We start from the raw sequence: 20,746 nt of genomic DNA, 5'->3' as shown, positions 1-20,746 counted from the left end.
CGGCGTGCATCCTGAATGTGATAGCATCATTAGTTCCCTCAGTGCTCCGAGCTGGATGTAGTCCAGGGCGACCTGTTTGCGCCGCTGGAAGCCTTTCGAGTATGAATGCAAGACACAACTCTTCGTGATGGACGAGATTCCTTCCTCGAGCGTCTCCGAATACTCGAGGACGCGGTTGGGTCCTTTTTCTTCTGAGCCCTTGGCACGTGTAGGCACGATACCGCAGCCAGAAAGAGGCCCTTGTGTTGGCCCTTATGAATTTGACCAAGAGGCGTTGTGTGACAGCTTCATGACAAATACTTTATCTGGTAAGTCTCTTTGCCAGATGACAAAGAGGGTCGGCGTGGTATCCACCAGCATCTTCAACGTCGAAGAATTTGCTCCCGCTCAGTGATGTGTCTCTACATATGCTGACTTCGTGGTGACAGTATCGACTATCATGGATTGCATAGTCCCCAGCCTCTGCCGCAGTGGCAATTACTTCTGGCGATCGTTTGCTCTATCAAGGATCTCGAAGCCGAGAATCCAGCACATGGCACCTGAACTTCCGCGTCTACGCAGATCTAAATATAGAGATTGGTATCTCTAGCGAAGCGAATGTCGATGACTAACTCGTAGGTTGTCCACTTTGGAAGCCTTCTGGCCGATCCTAGAAAGGAACTTTTCACCTGTGCATGCGTATTGAGAACTTGTTCGATGGCCTTGTGCCATGCACTTCCGTGTTGAACATGAACATCGGGACTGCTCTGACTGGAGTGTTGCATGCTGTCTGGATACTACGGGCATCGTATGTTCTGGTTTTTCGTGCAGTAGTATCGTGACGTTGGGCCAACATACCGCTCTGCCATTGGAGGTTTGTGATGTGCCTTTGGATACGTGCACCTGGATCCCGTAAATCGTGAAGTCACCACCTAGTGCGAAGTAGAAGAGCGAACAGTGAAGAGTGCATTAAGCTCGCCGTGCGTCACGAATCTTCTGTCGTTACCCCAACGCGATTTCGACTCTCTTGCTGTGCCCAAAAGACTCTTCATGGATAGACAGTGCCTTCGAGTAATTCGGGTCTTCTTCCCCGTCCTGCCCTACAGTGGGGGTTTTTGAAATGACGTTCAAGTTGAGGAATGGGATCGACGAACGGGGTTGCCAAGCTCGAAAGCGACCCAATAGTGCGACCAGAGACAAAAGGACAGCGGGATAATCCAGGCAACTCGGAAGATATAGGGGAGAATTATGACCGCGATCACGATACCCTGAGTGGTATTCGGTTTCTCAGTCATGGCGTACGGGTTCCAACTATCGTCGGACTGATCCGATGTGGCCATCAGCGACATCGCCAGACGAATGTCGACGAGGTACACCGGCACCACAAGCAGCGCTACCATCAAGAAAGGGCAAATGGCCTTCCAGAAGACCTCCATCGCGAGGGACCAAACCCGCGAGGCCGAACCGCAGAGCATGACAGCGTACGCCTTGACGATGATTCCGAAGCCGAAATCCATCATGGTGAACAGAGGAGATGAGCAGCTAGAGCAGAAAGTAAAGAAGGCGAAACAGACGTGCATGCGTGGTGCGGATGCCGGTGTAAAGAAGGAAGAAGAAACCCGGCGCGGTGCCAATCATGCTTAACTCACTTCACGCTACACGTCGTGGGTCGCGCCAGGAGGCAAGCACGCCCGCGTCTCAGTCGCGCTTTGCTTGAGTGAGGCAGAGCGCAGCAACACGTGCGAACTACAACAACTCATCTTGAGGTAATGCACAGCATGGAAATCCCGGAGCAGGGCGACGCGATTGCAAAGAAAGGAACTGTTGCTTGAAGCAGCCCGGGGAAACTCACAGCATTGAGTTCCTAGAGCAGGGCGAGAGGCGCTGCATGGAAAGTAGCTGCTGCGTGATGGAGCCTGGGGTAACTTGAGCTCTGTGCAGTTTATGTACAAAGCGGCCTCCGCAGCGATGCATTCCCTGCTTATAGCTCACCCAGTAGTGACTTGTAGTATTACAATCCCGACGCAGCGAGACGGAGGCTGTCTGGAAAGTCACTGTCGCTCGAAGTACCCCAGGGTATCTCACAGCACTAGGACAGATGTAGCACCGCGGTGCACATGCAAGGACAGCATCTTTGCATCGCATGTCCCGGAGTGCCTTGACCTCCGGCCCAGCTCCGTACAGTCCGTCCCTGACATCGCCGCTCCGGCAATTACTGCAAGCACAATGATGCCCATTCGAGAGCATGCAGCGGAGCGCCATTGACACGAAGCATGCTGGGGCACCACGGTACCTGTTCTGGCTGCTCACACTATCTCACTCACTATCGTAGGCGCACGGGCGAGTCTGTGGGCAGTAGGAAGAACGATGCGGCCTGGGGTATTTCGCCTGGTCGTCGGCGTCTCACTACTCTAGCACTTTAGTGCCGGCAAGGAAAGTGGATAGTACATAGCCCGGTGAAGAAAGCGTGGGTACGGCATATCCTGGATTCACTCACAGCGCTTAGTTTCGGGGGGCAGTGTGATAGAGGCTGCATGTCGATCAGGAGCGCTTGTACATCCAAAGTTTCTCAGCATGCTCGCATTTCTAGTTGTAGTAGCATGTAACAACCACGCTGTATCCCAGCGCAACTCAGCACAATCAGACCTCCAGCTTATAGTCACAGCACGAGCACAAACCCAGCGTCCAATCGATGGACGTTTTGCTCAACCCGGGGTACCTCAGCCTACCAAGTCGCCAACCTGGTGCACAACCCTATGCATGTGTTTCGTACTGGTAGTCCACGTACGCCTTCAACCCCGCCAAGCCAATCTCAATCGCCTCCTCGGTGCGGATCGTCCGACTGCCCTGTCCCTGCACCAAGTTGACCCAATAGTCGAAGGCCTCGTGCGCGCTCTCCTTGCCCAGCTCGCCGAGCACGGGGTCATTCGCGACGACGGGCTCGAGGCCGGCGACACCACCGAAGACAACGAGGAGGTGCTCGCAGGAGTCTGGTAACTTTTTCTCATTCGAGGCAGGCCGGTTCCACGGGGCGATGGCTTCAGGCAGGACGGCGGACAGCGGGACGCCGCGCTCCGAGGTGCCGATGGCGAGGGTATAGCCGTCGGGGTACTCGGACTCGCTGAAGATGGCGCTGAAGGACGGTGCATAGCGCACCTTGTAGCCCCAGTAGTAGCCTTCCTTCTCGCGCGGGGTTTCAGGTGCGACGGCATCGACAGCGAGGCTCTCGCATTCGTATTCAGAGAGGTGCGGCCAGGAGGGTGGTTGGGCGTCTTTGAATTCTACGGTGAGGCGCATGCCTTGCGGAACGGCATATGGCACTTTGACAGGGAAGGGGAGGCCGCAATTTATGTGTGTCCATTCGTCGGTGGAGTTGGCGCGGCGCTGGGAGGGCAGCGCGACACCCTCGCGAAAGCGGATCCACTCGGCGGGCTTGGTGTGGGAGGGCGTGTCGAGGGGCGGGAGGAGGCCGACGTGCTTGTAGGGCTCGCACATGGGGAACAGCGACGAGCGGATGTGTGGCGGGCAGTCGGCGTACTCGAGGAGCCCGACCAGGAAGCGGTCGGGATTTTGGTAGGGAATGTCGGCTTCGGAGATGCTGTCCATGATCTCGGCTTTGGTCTTCTTCTTGCTGCGGTAGTAGCCGGATACTTTCTCGGGGATGGTGGTTGGGTCATCGTCATACACGACGATCTCGTCGACGCACCAGACAGCGGCAGCACGCGCAATGCGGCCGGCGAGAAGGGTTTTGGTGTCGTGGCGCGCGACGTTGTTGAGAATGCTGCCGGGGAGGGCCATGGTCACCGTCCAGGGTCGGGCTGTGCGCGGCTTGAACGTGGCGGAAGGCTTCTCGGTGTGCAGCTCACCTTGGGCAGACTGGAATCTCAAGCTGCTTGCAGGCTGTGCGGCGGGGTGGTGGTGGTTCGACGAAGCAGGCTTGCTCGGCGTGCTCTCATTCCGTCTCGACTTCGCCGGAGACTGTTCTGCCTCAATCTGCGCATCCACCTGCTCTTGTACACCGTGGCTGTGCCGTTTCGACTTCTTCGCGGAAGGTCGGTCGTCTCCGCCATCAGGTACATCGTACACGCCCGGCTGGCTCTTGGTCTCCTGGTGCACCACGACTGCATGCTTCCGCTTCTTGCCCTTCATCTCGGGCTTCTCCTCCCACGTCCCGTTCTCCCTCGCCTCGCGCTCCGCCCTCGCTGCCTCCACCTCCCGCGCCTCATGCTCCTCCATGACATTATCCACAAGCTCCAGCGCGCGCCGATTCTTGACCTTCCCCGTCTCCGCCTCGACCACGTTGCCGTCCTCGTCGACCCAGCCCTTCCCGTTGACGTATTCCACCGGCTCCTTCTTCACTTCTTGCTTCGCCTTCTTCGCCCTGGCGGACTCGTTCCCCATTCCGCCGTCGTCGAGGCTGATGCGGCCCATTGTCCGAGTTTGCACGTTCCGAGGGTTCAGCGGCGTGCGTGCAGCGGCAATGGCGTCCGTCGCAAGAATGCTGGCCTGACGTCGCGCGGCCGAAAAAATACGCGAGCGAACTTTCTGCGCACGCGAGATGCGGGGAGGGCGCGCGGATCCCTGCAGCGCGCTCGACTCGCGGCGAGACGCCGGCTAGGCGGCAGCCAGGCCCCCAATCCAACCCAACCCGCAGGATCGCGCGCCGTGACAACGACAGCTTGACCTCTCCACACACGCGCTCAGTCTCTCTCCACCCAGGCACGCCGGAAACGACACGCTGCTTAGAGAACCACCTCCCAGCGCCATCATGTCCGAGTCGTACGTCCCATCGTCGCCCAGCCCAACCCAGCTAACACATCTATTTATAGAAAGTCTTCCGCCTCCCCCATGGCAACCCTCACCACCTTCCTCGCCCTCTACCTCACCACCCTCTTCTCCCTCGACACCTGGACCGCCGCGCGCAACAGCCCCTACCGCGCGCCCAGCGCCACGTCCTTCTACCGCCCCGCCGGCGCGCAGTCAGAGTACCAGGCGGGCATGCATGGGCAGGGGCGCAGAGGGCCTGCGGGTCGCGGAAGTGGTGGGGGACGGCAGGGACGACTGCCCGCGACGCTGGATACGCGGGCGCCGTTGAGGGCGGGGAGCACGGCACAGTGTGGGGCTTGTGCTATGTAGGTGGGGTGATGGGTGCGAGGACTCCGAGGGGAGGGGTGTACATGGGGTGTGCGCTGTGGGTTGAGGGGTGGCGCGGTGTGTTGGGGGCTGGGGGTGTGCGAATAGGTTGGCATAGTGGCGCAGGGTTGTATATGGCATTTGCAGACCAACGCTCCAAAGCCTACGCACAAGCCGTCGGTGTACGACCGAGCTTGGGGTGGCACAGCGTACCATGCTCAGGCTTTTGTGTTGCCCTACACTGACTTTGTGCACGTGGCCGCCCATCGCAAGTGGCTGTTGACTGTCCAATTGTGGTTTCTATTCCAGACACCGCGCCGCTCCTCACCAGCCCCTCACCTCATACCGGTCGCTCTCGTGCTTGACAGGCCGATACGTAAAGCTATCAAATCTCGCCTTCGTCTCCAGCCCATCCAAGTCGCTCGCCGCAACCCCCACAAACGCCCCCGTGAAGCTGCCGTGCGCCTGGTGCCCTCCGCACTCGTCGCTGAGGATACTCGCGTCAAACACCGGCCCGATCTTCGTGAGCTCCTTCGCGCCATCAAGCGAATACGAAAATTGCAAGTCCTTCCCGCGAATGCTGAGCGCGAGCCGCACCTTGCCCTCCTGCGGGATCGATACCGGCTCCGCGATCGGGAACTTCAGACGGCCCTCTGGCCACGAGGCTTCGGATGTGAGGATGAGGAGTTCGCGCTTGCCGTCGGCGTGCGCGGTGACGGTGAGGTAGAAGAAGTTGAAGCGGCAGTAGTACGCCGTGAGCCCTGCAAATTGCCTTTCGTCCAGCGGGGCGAAGTCTACCACCGTCTCTGCGTCGTACGAGAAGTGCGTCTGCCGCCGCGCGACGAGCGCCTGCTCGAACCAGCTGCCGATTGCCTCGCGGCCTGTGAGTTCGAGCGCGCCGTCCTGCACGGCAAATATGCGCTCGGGCTCTGGCGTCCGCAGCCACTGGAAGTCCTTGTGCAGGCCATCGGTGGCGGAGAATGTGTAGTGCTGCTCGGCCCAGTAGGCGGTGTCGTCGCGGGCGGCGGGGAGCTCGACACTGAGCGAGGGGACGGGCCCGTTCTTCACGTATAGCCAGTCGTCGTCGGCCCAGTACGCCTCTTGGATCGCGCACTCGCGGCCGAGCACGCATCGGCGGTTTTGGGTTATCGGGCGGCCTGTCAGGTGGACAAGGTATGTCTTTCCGTCTTCGCTATCTACAATATCCGCATGCCCTGCTCTCTGCAGCGGCGCAAGAGGTGCGCTCGTAGAAGAGAGGATTGGGTTCTTGGGATGCACTTCGTACGGGCCCCAGATGTCCTTGCTCCGCGCGAGGGTAGCGGCGTGCTCGTACCCAGTCCCGCCCTCGGCCGTGAGCAGGTAGTACCACCCGTTCCTCTTGTACAGATGCGGGCCCTCGACGAGATCAAGCTCTGTGCCGAGGAATATCGTCTTCCAAGGCCCGATCAGCTTCCCCTCCTTCTCCGACCACTCCTGCAGCCGTATCCCCGCGAACGACCGCGGCCGTCGCCGGTGGTCCTGGAGCATGTTCATGAACCACTTCTTCCCGTCTTCGTCGTGGAACAAGCTGGGATCGAAGCCAGAGGAGTTGACGTAGAAGGGGTCGCTCCAAGGGCCTTCGATCTTCTCCGCGGTGACGATGTAGTTGTGTGTGTCTTTGAAGCTGCCGTCCTTCCTCTTTACATCCGTGTAAACCAGGTAGAACTTGGAACCGTCGTGCGTCAAGCATGGCGCCCAGACACCACAGCTATCAGGATTCCCGCGCATGTCGAGCTGAGATTTGCGGCTCAGCGGGCGCGTAACGAGCGTCCAGTTGGCGAGGTCTTTTGAGTGGTGGATCTGCACGCCAGGAAACCATTCAAAGGTCGAGGTTGCAATGTAGTAGTCGGACCCCACGCGCAGAATGGAGGGGTCGGCATTGAAGCCGGGGAGGATGGGGTTGAGGACTTTTGGCATCGTGGTATAGAGAGGCTGTGGAGGCGCGAATTTGGGGAGTTGGCGATGGGCCTTTGGAATCATGGCCTGGGTAGCTGGCAGCGTATTCGATTCTTTTGAGGTGGGATGGCATGGCGGAGATGGACGCGTCTATTTACCCGGTCGACCCCACCTTATTAACCACCGCATATTGGCGTAGTATGGCGGGATGCCGCGTGGACCGATACACTGCCCATTGGCGGCTTGGTACAATTGACAAAGGGGACCTGGCGGGGGCGGGGCTGTTTGACGAGGGCGCGTCTGGACGGAATCGCGAGATCACGAGACGCACACTCACGTGCGGCTTGAAAATCGATATGATAATCTTCCCGACTGTCGGGCAGCGGAAAGGCTATTTCGGAGAAAGTAGCATGCACTCACGAAGTAGCAAAGTGAGGTGTACGAGTGATGGATTCCAGTCGTTGTGGAAACAGCCTACATAGGCTTAGTGCCAGTACCAGCGGCGCTACGTCGCGTCGAGCAATGCACCCACCAGTCTTTGCTCGCAATTCTTAGCAGTGATCAAATAACAGCCTCCAAAATTGAAACACTAGCTACGGTGAGATTCTCGCTGCATTCAGAAATCAGAATAACACCATTGGGACGAGGACATCTAGCAGCGATGTGAACACGGATTTGTATGTAGCAATGGATATCTTGCTATGTTCCAAGACTATGGACACTTACGCCCTGGACTCGAGTCTAATCCTCGACAGATGTGGTAACATCGATCTACTCTCCGTGGCCTCCACCGCCCCGGCCTCCGGCATGTCCTCCACCTCCACCGTGTCCTCCGCCCTGGCCACCACCATGTCCTCCACCGCCCCAGCCTCCACCCCCAGCATGTCCTCCCCCCTGCCCACCAGCGTTCCCTGCACCTTGGCCGCCGCCTCCATGTCCACCGCCATGCCCAGGTTTCTCGTATGCAGGTTGCTCATACTTGGGCGCCGGCTTTCCACCCCACGGTGCCACGAGCTCCGAAATCCACGGCTCCGGCTTCGGCTGTGGCGGGTACCAAGGATATGGCTTGGGATACGGATATTTGTATGTCGAAGTGCTGGTGCTGAAGGTAGTGCCCGTCTGTGTGGAAGTTTGGGAGAGCGTAAAGGAGGTTGTTGTTAGAGAGGGAGTTTTCAGCGACGGTGTGGAAAGGGTTGTCGAGGTGGCGAGCGTTGTTGTTGAGATGTCCGGCGTTGATGAGACGGTGAGGGTTGTGGTGGAGGAGGAGGCCAATGTGATTGTCGGTGAGGATGTCAGTGAGGGTGCCAAAGAGGGGGGTGGCGATATTACTGGAAAGGTTGATGAAGAGGATATTGGGGGAGGCGAGGGAGAGAGGTTTGGGGATGGTGATAGAGACGGTGTTAGGGAGGGCGGTAGAGAGGGCAATGGGGAGATCGATGGAGACGGTATCAGAGTGTCCGTCGGAGCGTCCGTTGGAGCGTCCGTCACGATTCCCGTCCCAGACGTTGCCGCATCAGAAGACGACACAACAGGAGATGAGGGACTCACAGTGCTGCTCGAAGGAGGAACGACAACACAATTCGTCTGTGCCGTGATCCGATCATTAATGAGCGTAACCGCCCCGTTCAGTGCATACAGCCCTCCATCGACAGTAACCCCCGCATTCACCGTGATCGAGGTCAACGCGAGAATGTTACCCGCAAAGACAGTAGCGGTGCCCAGCGTAGCCGAAGACCCGACTTGCCAGAAGACGTTGCACGCTTGTGCTCCGTTGATAAGAATGACACTCGCAGCGGTCGCGGTGGTCAGCGTGGATCCAATCTGGAAAACGAAGACGGCGTTCGGGTCGTTCTGGCCGTTGAGGACAAGCGTGCCGGTGAGCCCGACAGACGAAGCCGCGGTATAGACCCCAGCAGTTAGAACCTGGCCACCGAGGTCTGGCCCCGTCGAGCCAGTGGATGCTAGAGAAGCTGCGACACCGTACGCCGTCGCAGCATCATTACGCGCGATATTTGCAGCGGCGTTGGCAGCATTGATACCACCCGAAAGCCCAGGCGGAAACCCCGTGATGGAGGTTTCGTCATTAGGGAAGATTCCGAGGAGGCCGTCGACGACGGTGGCGCCAGTATTGGTTATCGCGGTGGCAGCGATGACGCCGTAGGGAGCTGCGGTACCGAGATCGACTTGTGCTGAAGCGTAGTCGTAGAAGCTGGAGACGAGAAAAAGAAGGCTCAACAGGCCGCGATTTGGGGAGTGCATGGCGGCAATGTATGAAGAGGGGGTGGACGTAGATCCATCGTGGGTCGCTTTATATGAGGCAGTAGAGCATGGTCACGCCCTCAAATCCTATCAGAGTCGATGGAAGGTCGTGGATGGTCGGAGGACTATGGCGAGGTATTGCACAAGAGCGTGTAGTTGACGATGGATGATCGGAGGAATATGTCGAGGGATCACACAAGAACGTGTAATTGACGATGGATGGTCGGAGTATAATGACGAGGTATTGCACAAGAGCGTGTAGTTGACGGTGTATGGTCGGAGGACTATGGCGAGGCATTCCACAAGGCTTGGAATAGGAATGAGCCCATAGGGCCGCCAGAAATTCGCCTAAGTATGACCACCTACTACCCAAATGTCTTCAAAACCCTATTAGACTCTTAGTAATAGCCGTTACTGTGCTGGCTTACTTGAGCTTGTGCCCACCAATTCCTCTCCCTCCACTTCGCGTCCGAGATTTTACAACCAGACAATGTAGAAGGCTGTAGTCAGGAATAAGCCCCGAGAACCTTCTAAAATTTCCAAGGCAAGATGAATAGCTCAAAGTAACTAAGGTGTGCGTAGCAAATCTCAGAGGCTACTGGGCCCACCCTACGCCCGCCCCGGAGAGAACGAGTACTCCTTCACCACACCCCCTCGCCTCTGCACCCTGTCTACAACTGTTTAAGCATTGCGGCGATTTATTACACGAAATCGTACCTAGGGAATGGGTTCCTGGGAATTCCACGGTTGTACGTCCCTGCGAATCTTGCGGTAGATTGGGTCTCAATTCGCTATAGCGTATCTTGGGCAATCTACGCTAGAGACTGAATAAAGTAGTGAAATGCATTCCGTATTGTTGTGTCAAGTGACAGACGTTCTACTGTCGTCGATCAGGACAATGGTAGCATTGGTATTTGGAAGTGAAGTGTAGGAGTGCTGTATGGGTGTGGTGAAGCCGGGCTGCGGCGTGTCAGAGACCCTTGCCTTGAAAACAGGAAACATTGTCACCAAAGGCCTAGCTCAAACGCACAGGTCCATCTTCTAGGGTATTGACGTACGAAGCAGAGTACTGTGGTGTAGTTCTTGGAAGGTGGGGAGGTGTGCGTCGTAGGCGGTTTGCACAGGGGAGGTGGCGCAGGTGGTGTAGTTCGAGACAGGGAGGTAGATGAGGGTCACGCGGGCTTCGGGAGAGATCGTTGGATGCGCCTCGAGGAGTTAGAGGGAGCGGTGGAAGGCGGAGTGCACGGCGAGGGTAAGGGGTCAGGGGTGTGCCGTGGCTGACGCCCACACAGAGGACGCAGCGGATCGAGGCGTTGCGCAGCTCGCGATAGTGGGACTCGGATTCTGCGAGATTGGGGAAGGGTTGGTCGTGGGGGAAGGGGGAAGAAATGACGTCGTCGTCCTCGAGCACGACGGGGGCCAGCGCAGTGGTGGTAGAACTCTAGGTAACGGACGTTGTCACCATTGCTGAATCCAAAGAGCAGATGCATATTGTTCATGGAACCAGAGGCTGTAAAGTGCACGAGTTCTTGAACCGGCAACCCGTTGTGGGAATTCGAGTAGCCGTCGCATTTACGTTCCATACTGGTACATCTATGTGCTGGTATCAGTTCGGCGCGCCAACGACGAGTCTACTCGCGGAAGCATACCGTCAGCAATGGGGCCTCCCTTCATCGCGCTTCACGCGCCGGAGTCTGTCAATGTTAATGTTCAACTGTCGAAATAACAGTGTCCTTGCGCGGATCTGCAGATACTTGCACGTACGACAGCCGGTCCTTGATTTTAGTGGCTTGATTTCAGTGGCGGGTTCGCGGTCTGGCAAGCTTCATTAGAAGCCGATGTTCGCCACGATGTGAGACTGCGCTCAGGAAGAGGACCGACGTTCAAAGGTTTCGAGACACGTGAAGGTTAATCTGTCTAAGTATCCTTTGGCCCCATCACATGGCTGCCCGCCACCCGCGTCCAACCACCATCGCCAGTGGGTCAAGTAGCTGTTGGTTTTGCGTTTCAGTCTCCTACTCCCGGAAGTTCGACTTCGAGCGCAGCTGGGACGGGGAGAGTGGAGCGGAGAAGTGAGGGATGAGGTAGCACAGGACGACGTAAGGCGGCTTTATGACTAATCACGATATAAGTGAGAAGGAGCGATTGCCTGTACAGTTCAGCACCACAACAGCGTGGATACGCATGCTCATTACTGGCCATTCCAAAAATCTCAAGTCTAGATGCCCCATCCGATAACGCTGCAATGCGAGCGTTGAAGCTCGCCTGTAGAATCAGAAGTATCCCCAAAACGCCAATATACATGGCAGTAGGTCTTATATTACAAGAAAAGTAGAGCACCATGGCGTCAGGTTTAGACCGACTTCGACGAGTCTTCGACAGCCTGCGCACCAACCATCTCGTTCCTCTTCGCGGCGCGCTTCTTGAGCACGTTCTCAATGAAGGCCTCGCCCGCCTTGTAGCTCGACCGCACGAGCGGACCAGATGCGCAGTACAAGAAGCCGTGGTCGAGCGCGCGCTGACGCCACATCTCAAACTTGTCGGGCGTGATATACTCGGTGACAGCCATGTGGCGCTTGGTCGGCCGCATGTACTGACCGAAAGTGACCACATCGACGCCGTTCTTACGTAGTTCAGTCAGCGCGTGCTCAACCTGGGCGTCCGTCTCGCCGAGCCCCAGCATGATGCTCGTCTTGGTGATGAGGTCTGGGCGGACTTCCTTGGCGGTGCGCAGGACGTCCAGACTCTGGCGGAACTTTGCCTTGCGGTCGCGCACGAACGGGGTGAGCTCCTCAACGGTCTCGATGTTGTGCGCGAAGACGTCCATGCCGCTGCGTACAACCAGCCTGACCATGTCAAGATCGCCTGCGAAGTCACCCGTCAGCGTCTCGACGAGCATCTGCGGCGACTTCTGCTTGATCTTCATGACGGACTCGGCCCAGTGGCGGGCGCCGCCGTCGGCGAGGTCATCGCGGTCGACGGCGGTGAGAACGACGTAGCCCAAGCCCCATCTCCGCAGCGCCTCGGCCGTGTTCTCAGGCTCGTGGACGTCGAGAGGCGCGGGTGCTTTGGAGGTCTTGACCGAGCAGAAGCGGCAGCCGCGCGTACAGGTGTCGCCCATGAGCATGATGGTCGCCGTGGCGGCGCTCTTGTCGCTGCCGCCCCAGCAGTCGGATATGTTTGGGCATTTCGCCTCTTCACAGACAGTGTGTAGGTTCAGGCCGCGCAGGTCGTTCTTCAGGCGCTTGTAATTGTCGTTGACGGGTATGGGCGTCTTCAGCCATTCGGGCAGTCGTGTGATTGTCTTCTTGCGGCCGCTTGGGCCGACAGTGGCGGTCTTGATCTCGTAGGCCTCGGAGGGGGGAAGCGGTGCATTTGGGTTCACAAAGTCATTGAAGGACGGCCCCGTGTTGAGCTTATCGGCGAAGCGGGTCGGTCGTCGTGCGGGCTTGGATGACTGCGAGGGAGGGTCTGAGGTGGTGGCGAAGGCGCGGGCGCCTCGCGATGCCGGCCGTATGGAGCGCGATGCTCTCGGTATTGACAGGAGCGACGCCGAGCGGGGGACTGAGGCTGCCATTGTGTGCAGGATGCGTGGAGCGGAAGAGAGAAAGCTGATCGAGGAGCACGCAAAAGTGCTCGCGTCCTCGAAATCCCGCCGCTGGCCGCACCTTCTCCCGGCGCTAACAGCGTAGGGCTGCTGAATAAGGACGCAAGCACGCCAACCACCGGCCGCCCACAATTGGAGCATCCCTGCATTGCGCCGCAGAGGACACCCACCACGTCGCCCATTCCGACAAGCCCATTGCAAGACCGCACGCCGCCCGCGGTACTCGTCGCCCCGCCCACCACGCCTACCGAAATCACAGTCCGCCCATCGCGCCGCTAGCTTGCAGCAAAGGAAAGGCCACGTTAGGCGGAGCAGAAGGACACAACACAACTGTTTGAAGACGGGCTCGCGGCGGGCGCCTGCACCCCACAGCCATGGACAAGAAGCACGAGGACGTCGGCGGAGTGGCACAGATCGACAAGACCTCCGTCTTCCAGGAAGGTACGCCGCCTGCACATGCAATGGGGAGCTTGCGGGGGCCTCTTGGAGATGCGGGAGCTGACACGGCGCACAGCACGAGTATTCAGCCAGAGCCCCATATCGCCGCGGAAATGCAGAGTGGTACGTAGTGCATTGGAGCTCAACAAGGCGACCATGCTGACCCCGCCAGATTCTGACCAAGCTTGCGCTGCTGCTCTTCACCGGTGAGAGCTGGGGCAGACAGGAAGCTACCAACCTCTTCTTCGGCAGTATGCGACCTGCCCTTGTGCATGGATAGGACTGTACTGATCTCCACAGTCTCCAAGCTCTTCTCTAACAAGGATGCCGCCCTCCGCCAGATGGTCTACCTCGTCCTCAAGGAGCTCGCCGGCAACGCAGACGATGTCATCATGGTCACCGCCTCCATCATGAAAGACACCTCCGTCGGCAGCGACGTCGTATACCGCCCTAATGCGATCCGCGCCCTCTGCCGCGTCATCGATGCCTCAACCGTCCAGGCCATTGAGCGCCTTGTGAAGACGTGCATTGTCGACAAGAACCCTTCCGTTTCCTCGGCCGCGCTCGTTTCCTCGTACCACCTCCTCCCCGTCGCAAAGGACGTCGTCCGGAGATGGCAGTCAGAAGCGCAAGAAGCGGCATCGGGTCCCAAATCGGGCGGTTTCTTGGGTGGCTTCGGAGGCAGCTCGCACAACACGCTCCAGGCGAGCACAAACTACATGACCCAGTACCACGCCATTGGCTTGCTGTACCAGATGCGCTCAGGCGACCGCATGAGCCTGGTCAAGATGGTGCAGCAGTACTCCGCTGCGGGCGTTGTCAAGAGCCCTGCTGCTACCGTTTTGCTCGTCAGACTCGCCGCCAAGCTCGCCGAGGAGGACCCCAATCTGCGCAAGCCCATGGTCCAGCTCCTCGACGGCTGGTTGCGCCACAAGTCCGAGATGGTCAACTTCGAGGCCGCAAAGGCTATTTGCGACTTGCGTGGCGTTACCGATGCCGAGCTTGTGCAGGCGGTCCACGTTCTGCAACTGTTCCTCACCTCTCCTCGCGCAGTGACCAAGTTCGCCGCGTTGAGGATACTGTCGACCATGGCCTCGTTCAAACCGGATGCTGTCCGATCATGCAACCAGGACATCGAGTCGCTCATCACAAACTCCAACCGCAGCATTGCCACCTTCGCCATCACAACCCTCCTCAAGACGGGCAACGAGTCTTCCGTGGATCGCCTGATGAAGCAGATCACTGGATTCATGGCTGAGATCACAGACGAGTTCAAGGTGACTATCGTGGAAGCAGTCCGCACGCTGGCACTCAAGTTCAAGTCGAAGCAGGCCGGTTTCCTTGCCTTCCTCAGCGGCATCCTCCGTGACGAGGGTGGCTACGAATTCAAGCGCTCCGTGGTCGAAGCCATTATGGATCTCATTCGTTTCGTTCCGGAAGCCAAGGAGGATGCCCTGGCCACGCTTTGCGAGTTCATCGAGGACTGCGAGTTTACCAAGCTCGCAGTGCGCATTCTTTTCGTCCTCGGTCGGGAAGGTCCCTCTACGCCACACCCGACCAAGTACATCCGGTACATCTACAACCGCGTCGTGTTGGAGAATGCTATTGTCCGTGCAGCTGCCACTTCCGCGCTTGCCAAGTTCGGCGTTGGCCAGAAAGATCCTGAGATCAAGAAATCCGTTCACGTGCTCCTCTCTAGATGTCTTGACGATGTAGATGACGAAGTCCGAGATCGTGCGGCGCTCAACCTCAGATTGATGGACCAAGACGATGATCTCGCCATTAGCTTTGTTCGCAACGACTCCATGTACTCACTACCCACCCTCGAGCACCAGCTCACCATGTACGTCAGCTCCGACTCCAAGGACACGTTCACAGACGCTTTCGACATCACCAAGATCCCCACCGTATCCCGCGAACAGGCAGACGCAGCAGATCTCAGCAAGAAGACCGAAGGCTCCACGCCCATACTCAAAGCCCCCAGCGCTGCCAAAGCACCCCCCAAGACTGGCGCAGACGCAGCCGCCTCGGCGACAGCAGCTACACAAAAGTACGCCGAAGAGCTGCAGAAAATTCCCGAGCTTGCCGCGCACGGTGGCCTGCTCAAGTCGAGTGCAGTGGTCGAGCTCACCGAGTCGGAGACGGAATACGTCGTCACCGCCGTCAAGCATATCTTCAAGGACCACGTTGTCCTCCAGTATGATGTCAAGAACACGCTTCCCGACACCGTGCTTCTGGACGTCGAAATGGTGGTTGCCGCCGAGGACGACGACTCAGGCCTAGAGGAGGACTTCATCATCCCCGCGCCCAAGCTACCCACCAACGAGCCAGGCACCATTTATGTCTCGTTCAAGCGCCTCGAGACGGAGTCGCAGTTTATCGCCACATCCTTCACCAACACGCTGAAGTTCGTCAGCAAGGAAATCGACCCTAGCACTGGCGAGCCCGAGGAGGGCGACGGCTACCCCGACGAGTACCAGGTCGAGGACCTCGACCTCAACGGCGCAGACTACGTCGTCCCCGCGTATGCGGGCAGCTTCGACAACGTGTGGGAGCAGAGCAACAGCGATAGCGCGACCGAGACGCTGCAGCTGAGCAATATGAAGAGCATAGCGGGTAAGTCCTTTCGTTACTACTGTTCCTCCGAGATGGTTGAGATGAGACGCTAACAAAACGCAGACGCCACAGAACAGCTTATCAAAGCGCTGTCCCTGCAGCCGCTTGAGGGCACAGACGTCCCGCTGCAGCAGAGCACGCACACGCTCAAGCTGTACGGCAAGACGATCACGGGGGGCAAGGTCGCGGCGATGGTGCGGATGGCGTTTAGTGCGAAGACGGGTGTGACGATGAAGATTGAGGCGCGGAGCGAGGAGGAGGGGGTTGCGGCGCTGGTGGTGGGGAGTGTGGCATAGTACTGAGGCGTGGGGATACACTTGGGCAGCGGGGATTGCTTGGTAGTGGGAGGAGGTTGTAGAATAAGATCGCAGTCAAGGAAAGGAAGGGATGGAAAAGAAAGGAATGACATGTTACAACGTTTACAAGACGAGTCCTGGACCTGGGCGGAAGAGTGAAATCGTGCACTCTGCGAATTGGGATGGGCGCCTCTCCTTCATGAGAGATCATACACGCACCATGTGTCCTGCACCGAGACCCCATCACAGGTTTAGTCCCCCTCGGTAGCGTGCTCCATATGTGCGGCAGTGTGGGTGGCCCAGCATCCTGCCTGCCTAGGGCACGGCGTGGGTTACCACTGTTGCGGGAATCGCTAGACCCGAAGCCTTGCATGCACGCACCCAGCCGGCTTGGTATGCGGCGTAGGTGATCTTCAGATATGTCTTCGTATATTTTTTGGTCTCCTGTTGCGTTCCACACAGCTTGTAATATTTTTCATCCCGTATGTAGGTTAGTGGCTGTGTCTTTAAAGAGCAGCTTTGGAAAACGGCGGTCTCCATTCTGTCTCAGGGATTGTGGGTGAGGGAAGGGCGAGGGGAGGGCGAGGGGAGGGCGAGGGGAGGGCGAGGGGGGCGGGGCGGGCAAGAATATCCTGTTGACATGTTACATCGCGTCAATTTCAACCCTATACCCAGACGCCAACGATTACGAGATCACCCGAACAGAGAGCTTGCATGAGAGTAAGGTTATAGATTTGATTGAATAGTTAGAGAGGTATCTTTTAATGCTGTGTAACAGCCGCTGTTCTAGGCGCTACAGCTAGAGCCCTGTAGGAAGGAGGGTGCCTATATTGACTAAAATTCTGATATGCAGTTCTCATCCATTCCCAACTTGTTAAATGGACTGTCCAAAAGTGCAATTATCGCAAATCTCACTTTACTTATGTACAAAGCAATTGTTGGCTTATTGTGTGCACAGTATCAAAAGCATCTTGAGTACCTTGAGGATTCGATTCACGCCAGGATTGGAAAACTCTCGCGCAGATATCTTCGAAGCCCTCATTAAATTACTGACGATAGACATTGCTGTGCTGATTTACTTACTCAAGGCGACCAAGCGCTGTCTCATGTATTATGTCGTATATCAAGAGCTATGCTCTTTTGCGCTCGTCCCGCCAGTATTCGTTTCGCTTTCTGTATCAAAGTCTCATATCGCCGACCCAAAATCCACCTACACAAATAGAGCAGTTGGGCCATCTCATCACACCTAGAGAGATCGCTGACCACTGACTGAGAAGAATGGTATCAACACCACCATATCACGATGCTGACAGTCCTCGTCAATGACATTAAGTGGAGCAACCAGAACGAAAATCAAAAGCCAGGATACGGCACCACATCGCGCAACTGACAGCTAGAACTAGCATGCATCCACCCGTAGAGCCTGGACCCATCACCCGCCTGTGGCACAGCGGTGGCATTCAAACGGTGCATAAAGAGGACCATTCGCCGAAGACCAAGCCCACAGAAACTGATACAACACACCGGCAGAGAAATGCACCGGGGGTGAGTCGCAAGTGCTCACTGTGCGTAGAGGATTGGAAGGTGGGCGAGCAGGTGGTGCGGTTGGTTGATACCTTCCACGAGATGACTTAAAAGATCCAAGAACAGTTAACCCTCACCACTACGAGCTCCCTACTGCAATCAATACCCCATATATGTGATGTAGAAATCTCAAGCTTTCCCGCGTACTCATGTACTGATCCAAGATCAGCGGGAGATATTTCTCAGAACTCACCGGGATAGGCAGTCATAGAGTGCGCCTTGCTGTCTTCCCATTAGGCCGGGGGCCATCCTGCTTGTTCCTAGTCCACGACCGTGACCACGCGATGCGGCGTTTCGAGAGATTAACCTTTCAAAACGGATTCCGAGGTTGGGCAGCAATTGGGGGTGGAATCGTGCCGTGCAAGCCAACGATTGGGGAATGTGGGAGCATTTGTATGGGTATATATAAGATAAATCGAAGATAATCCTTCACATACGACCATAGGACACTGAGAATTGGGCTTCCCGTCCGCTCAGCCTTACACAAGCAGTGTACCGGCGGATCAGTAGTCAGGTGGGTGACCACTGGCGAATCCCCGCTGTTGTATGTTTTTGCCAATGTGTCGCATCATTTTTTGTGTTGCTCTTCGTCGCCTGGGGCAGCTGCCAGGTTTGGGAAGGGACGCGTGGGATTCCATGTGGTTGCTCTAGCGGCAAGAATGTGCGCCTGCAGCTTTTCCCTTTTTGTGCCTCCGCTGTGGTTCATCCTCTCCCAATCGACGATTCACAGTGGGCTCGGGCGGGCTACGTTTGATGTGAGAATTGATGGGCCGGAAACACGATTAGGAATTACGTGTATTGTGAGAAAGTCTTGCAGGGCTCAAGGCCAGCCCAGGAGATCCCCCCGCGCCCACGGCGGCTTCCACGGGTATCTATACCGCCCATCCGAAGTCTGTTGTACGTACGGTTCTGGCCTTGCCAAACGCCTGACCGTACCGGTGCTCCGCCTCGTAACGGAATCATGCGGTTTATACGACTCAGGTTGCAATTGGCTTGCGCGCATGACATTAGCAACCAGCATAGCACCACCTGGACGTCAATTAAATTGGGAAATGTGAAGAGAGGTGAGGAAGGGTGCAGTGTCCTCACTACAACTCTTTCCTCGATGCGGCCTCGGCCTGGCTGCGAAGTCCCGACGCGGTGGTCTCTCCCGGCGATTTCTTCTGCTCGATGTCCGCAGCCCAGAGTGCGGCGCCAACGGTGTTGGTGAAGCTGAAGAAGATGCCTGCGACGGGGACAAGCTCGAGGAGGACGGCGGGAATGCCGAAGCTGCGGATCGTTAGCACTTCCACACACGCACGCGTACAAAGCGCCAAACATACCTCGTGTAAGCCGCCTTCCTGCTCTCAATAAACTGCTCTTTCTGGTGCTTGCTCATCTGCTTGAGCTGGAAATACCTCGCATGCGCCGTGGGTCCGAACTTCCTGCCTTGCAAGATGACGAAGAGTACAGTACCCACCACGGGAATCAGATTCAGCGGCAAGTACAAAAAATACCTAATGATCGCCTTCGGAGTGAAGCGCTCAAACGGCTTCTTGGTGATCTTGCCCAGACGGGCCATGTAGTCGCTTCCACCCTTCATTTGGCGCTCTCGGGATACGAGCGCCTGCTGGTCACGTGCGAGCAGTGTGCCGTCAAAGGTGTCAATGAGGGCATCGTCGATGAGGAAGTTCTTGGAGAGGACGTTAAAGACGGTGGAGGCTTCGGAGAGGACGAGCAGGATCGTGGAGACGATGGCGAGCGGGCCGTTGAAGACGGCGAGGACAGCAGCTTGTGGGACGTAGGTCACGGCGAACATGAAGACAGTGACGCCGAGGCCGAGGGAGATTGTCGGGATGAGCTTGTTCGCGAGCGGACGCCACAGGGCGCGGTGCGTGAAGAAGAAGGCGATGCCCTGGTGTTCATGTTAGTTGGGTCTGTACAACGCTTATTCAACGTTCTAAAAGGCAACTTGAGTCATCAGAAGCGCGCATAGCTTATATGGGAATCCTAGTGTTGTTGCTGCTGTCCTGACTTACTTTGAGGGGATATAGGTACGCGGCAGAACGCGCTGCATCCACAGCGAGCAGCTTCGCCTGCTCAATCTCCTCCTTAACAACTTCCTTGAGTTTCTCGGACATGATTTCTACGACTCACAATATTTAGGAGGGGTAGAGGTAGATCGTAGGGTCGTGGTATTGAGGAAACGTTCTATGGTGGGGGATTTCACAAGGCCCTACGTCATCGGCACGTCTGAGTTACACCACCCGCCTGGAACCTTCATCACGGCTAAAAAAAACTTCGAGAACAACTTCGTATGGAGATTGCTATCGCAATTGTAATTTTGCCATGTGTTCAGCCACAATGATAAGATGCACGAGGCGGCTCATGCGAGTAATTGCCCAGGGAGCAAGGGGAGGCCTGACTCCCGCATCTCCTGCCGTTCGGTTCGGACCTCTGATGTAAGGCTGATGCGTAGGCGTCAGGCGTCTCGGGGCGATCATTCGAACTTCACGATCGTGCATCGCCGACGCAATCACCGTCTATGTATCTGTTTGTTTTGTTGTTGCTCCATGATTAATTGCGACGTCATTGCTTGGCCCTTCTCCCCACAACCTTGGAGAATGTCCAGCTGAGGCCTTAAGGATTCCCCAAAGTGCTAGCAAACGCTTCATCCTGGAGCAGCCGTGGTTCCAGGTCCGGACGGATTCACTTGTCCTTGCGTTGGCAATCCTGGGCCCTCACCTGATCGCCCTTTCGACACTAGCCGCCAACATTTCCCTGCTTTCGCAAGCTCACCGCCACCGGGCTGATGCAAGACCCTTTCAGAAACAGGGACACGGAAACCACAGTTGATGCTAAGCTTTCTCTCGTCCCCGCTTTCTCCGCTATGATGTCGTTAACAGCCACTGTGCACGGC

At 57.1% G+C, this 20,746-nt stretch overlaps 9 protein-coding genes across 9 annotated transcripts, besides 1 other annotated feature; 3 read left to right on the top strand and 6 right to left on the bottom strand.

The window, feature by feature from the left end:
- Positions 1-1,106: 1,106 nt before the first annotated feature.
- CC84DRAFT_1215668 (uncharacterized protein) lies at positions 1,107-1,499 on the bottom strand (the record flags this gene model as incomplete). Its single annotated transcript, XM_018182732.1, has 1 exon — positions 1,107-1,499. One exon carries the CDS (start codon positions 1,497-1,499, stop codon positions 1,107-1,109), a length of 393 nt encoding a protein of 130 aa, XP_018036984.1.
- A 1,048-nt stretch (positions 1,500-2,547) lies between these two features.
- CC84DRAFT_1162976 (DUF171-domain-containing protein) lies at positions 2,548-4,494 on the bottom strand. The gene has a single exon (XM_018178143.1). The coding sequence runs from the start codon at positions 4,408-4,410 to the stop codon at positions 2,734-2,736; it is 1,677 nt and encodes a 558-aa protein (XP_018036983.1). The 5' UTR covers positions 4,411-4,494; the 3' UTR covers positions 2,548-2,733.
- Positions 4,495-4,620: 126 nt separating this feature from the next.
- Positions 4,621-5,410, top strand: CC84DRAFT_1162975 (uncharacterized protein). Its single transcript, XM_018178142.1, has 2 exons — positions 4,621-4,758; positions 4,809-5,410. Exons 1-2 carry the CDS (start codon positions 4,748-4,750, stop codon positions 5,113-5,115), a joined length of 318 nt encoding a protein of 105 aa, XP_018036981.1. The 5' UTR covers positions 4,621-4,747; the 3' UTR covers positions 5,116-5,410.
- CC84DRAFT_609849 (uncharacterized protein) lies at positions 4,658-5,397 on the top strand. The gene is made up of 2 exons (XM_018186876.1): positions 4,658-4,709; positions 5,155-5,397. The coding sequence occupies exon 2, from the start codon at positions 5,157-5,159 to the stop codon at positions 5,355-5,357; it is 201 nt and encodes a 66-aa protein (XP_018036982.1). The 5' UTR covers positions 4,658-4,709; positions 5,155-5,156; the 3' UTR covers positions 5,358-5,397.
- On the bottom strand, positions 5,291-7,484 carry CC84DRAFT_1162974 (uncharacterized protein). Its single transcript, XM_018178141.1, has one exon. It carries the CDS (start codon positions 7,066-7,068, stop codon positions 5,437-5,439), a length of 1,632 nt encoding a protein of 543 aa, XP_018036980.1. The 5' UTR covers positions 7,069-7,484; the 3' UTR covers positions 5,291-5,436.
- A 282-nt stretch (positions 7,485-7,766) lies between these two features.
- CC84DRAFT_609825 (uncharacterized protein) lies at positions 7,767-9,762 on the bottom strand. The gene is made up of 2 exons (XM_018186875.1): positions 9,735-9,762; positions 7,767-9,683 (listed from the first exon to the last, which is right to left on the bottom strand). Exon 2 carries the CDS (start codon positions 9,304-9,306, stop codon positions 7,819-7,821), a length of 1,488 nt encoding a protein of 495 aa, XP_018036979.1. The 5' UTR covers positions 9,307-9,683; positions 9,735-9,762; the 3' UTR covers positions 7,767-7,818.
- Positions 9,763-11,398: 1,636 nt separating this feature from the next.
- On the bottom strand, positions 11,399-12,957 carry CC84DRAFT_609794 (mitochondrial Lipoyl synthase). Its single transcript, XM_018186874.1, has one exon. It carries the CDS (start codon positions 12,881-12,883, stop codon positions 11,660-11,662), a length of 1,224 nt encoding a protein of 407 aa, XP_018036978.1. The 5' UTR covers positions 12,884-12,957; the 3' UTR covers positions 11,399-11,659.
- Positions 12,958-13,064: 107 nt separating this feature from the next.
- Positions 13,065-16,384, top strand: CC84DRAFT_1116324 (Coatomer, gamma subunit). Its single transcript, XM_018175456.1, has 5 exons — positions 13,065-13,354; positions 13,428-13,474; positions 13,524-13,602; positions 13,652-15,967; positions 16,031-16,384. Exons 1-5 carry the CDS (start codon positions 13,288-13,290, stop codon positions 16,261-16,263), a joined length of 2,742 nt encoding a protein of 913 aa, XP_018036977.1. The 5' UTR covers positions 13,065-13,287; the 3' UTR covers positions 16,264-16,384.
- Positions 16,385-18,272: 1,888 nt separating this feature from the next.
- Positions 18,273-18,905: a sequence feature (Protein overlapping with rRNA (CC84DRAFT_1089656, OAG06611.1) was converted to a misc_feature.).
- A 30-nt stretch (positions 18,906-18,935) lies between these two features.
- On the bottom strand, positions 18,936-19,967 carry CC84DRAFT_1185829 (uncharacterized protein; the record flags this gene model as incomplete). The annotated part of the gene is made up of 3 exons (XM_018180825.1): positions 18,936-19,116; positions 19,170-19,741; positions 19,866-19,967. The coding sequence occupies 3 exons, from the start codon at positions 19,965-19,967 to the stop codon at positions 18,936-18,938; spliced, it is 855 nt and encodes a 284-aa protein (XP_018036975.1).
- Between the last annotated feature and the right edge of the window lie 779 nt (positions 19,968-20,746).

The sequence above is a fragment of the Paraphaeosphaeria sporulosa genome, assembly GCF_001642045.1.
Source record: "Paraphaeosphaeria sporulosa strain AP3s5-JAC2a unplaced genomic scaffold CC84scaffold_4, whole genome shotgun sequence".
NCBI classification, from domain to species: Eukaryota; Fungi; Ascomycota; class Dothideomycetes; order Pleosporales; family Didymosphaeriaceae; genus Paraphaeosphaeria; species Paraphaeosphaeria sporulosa.
This window is presented reverse-complemented; position numbering and strand designations above follow the sequence as displayed.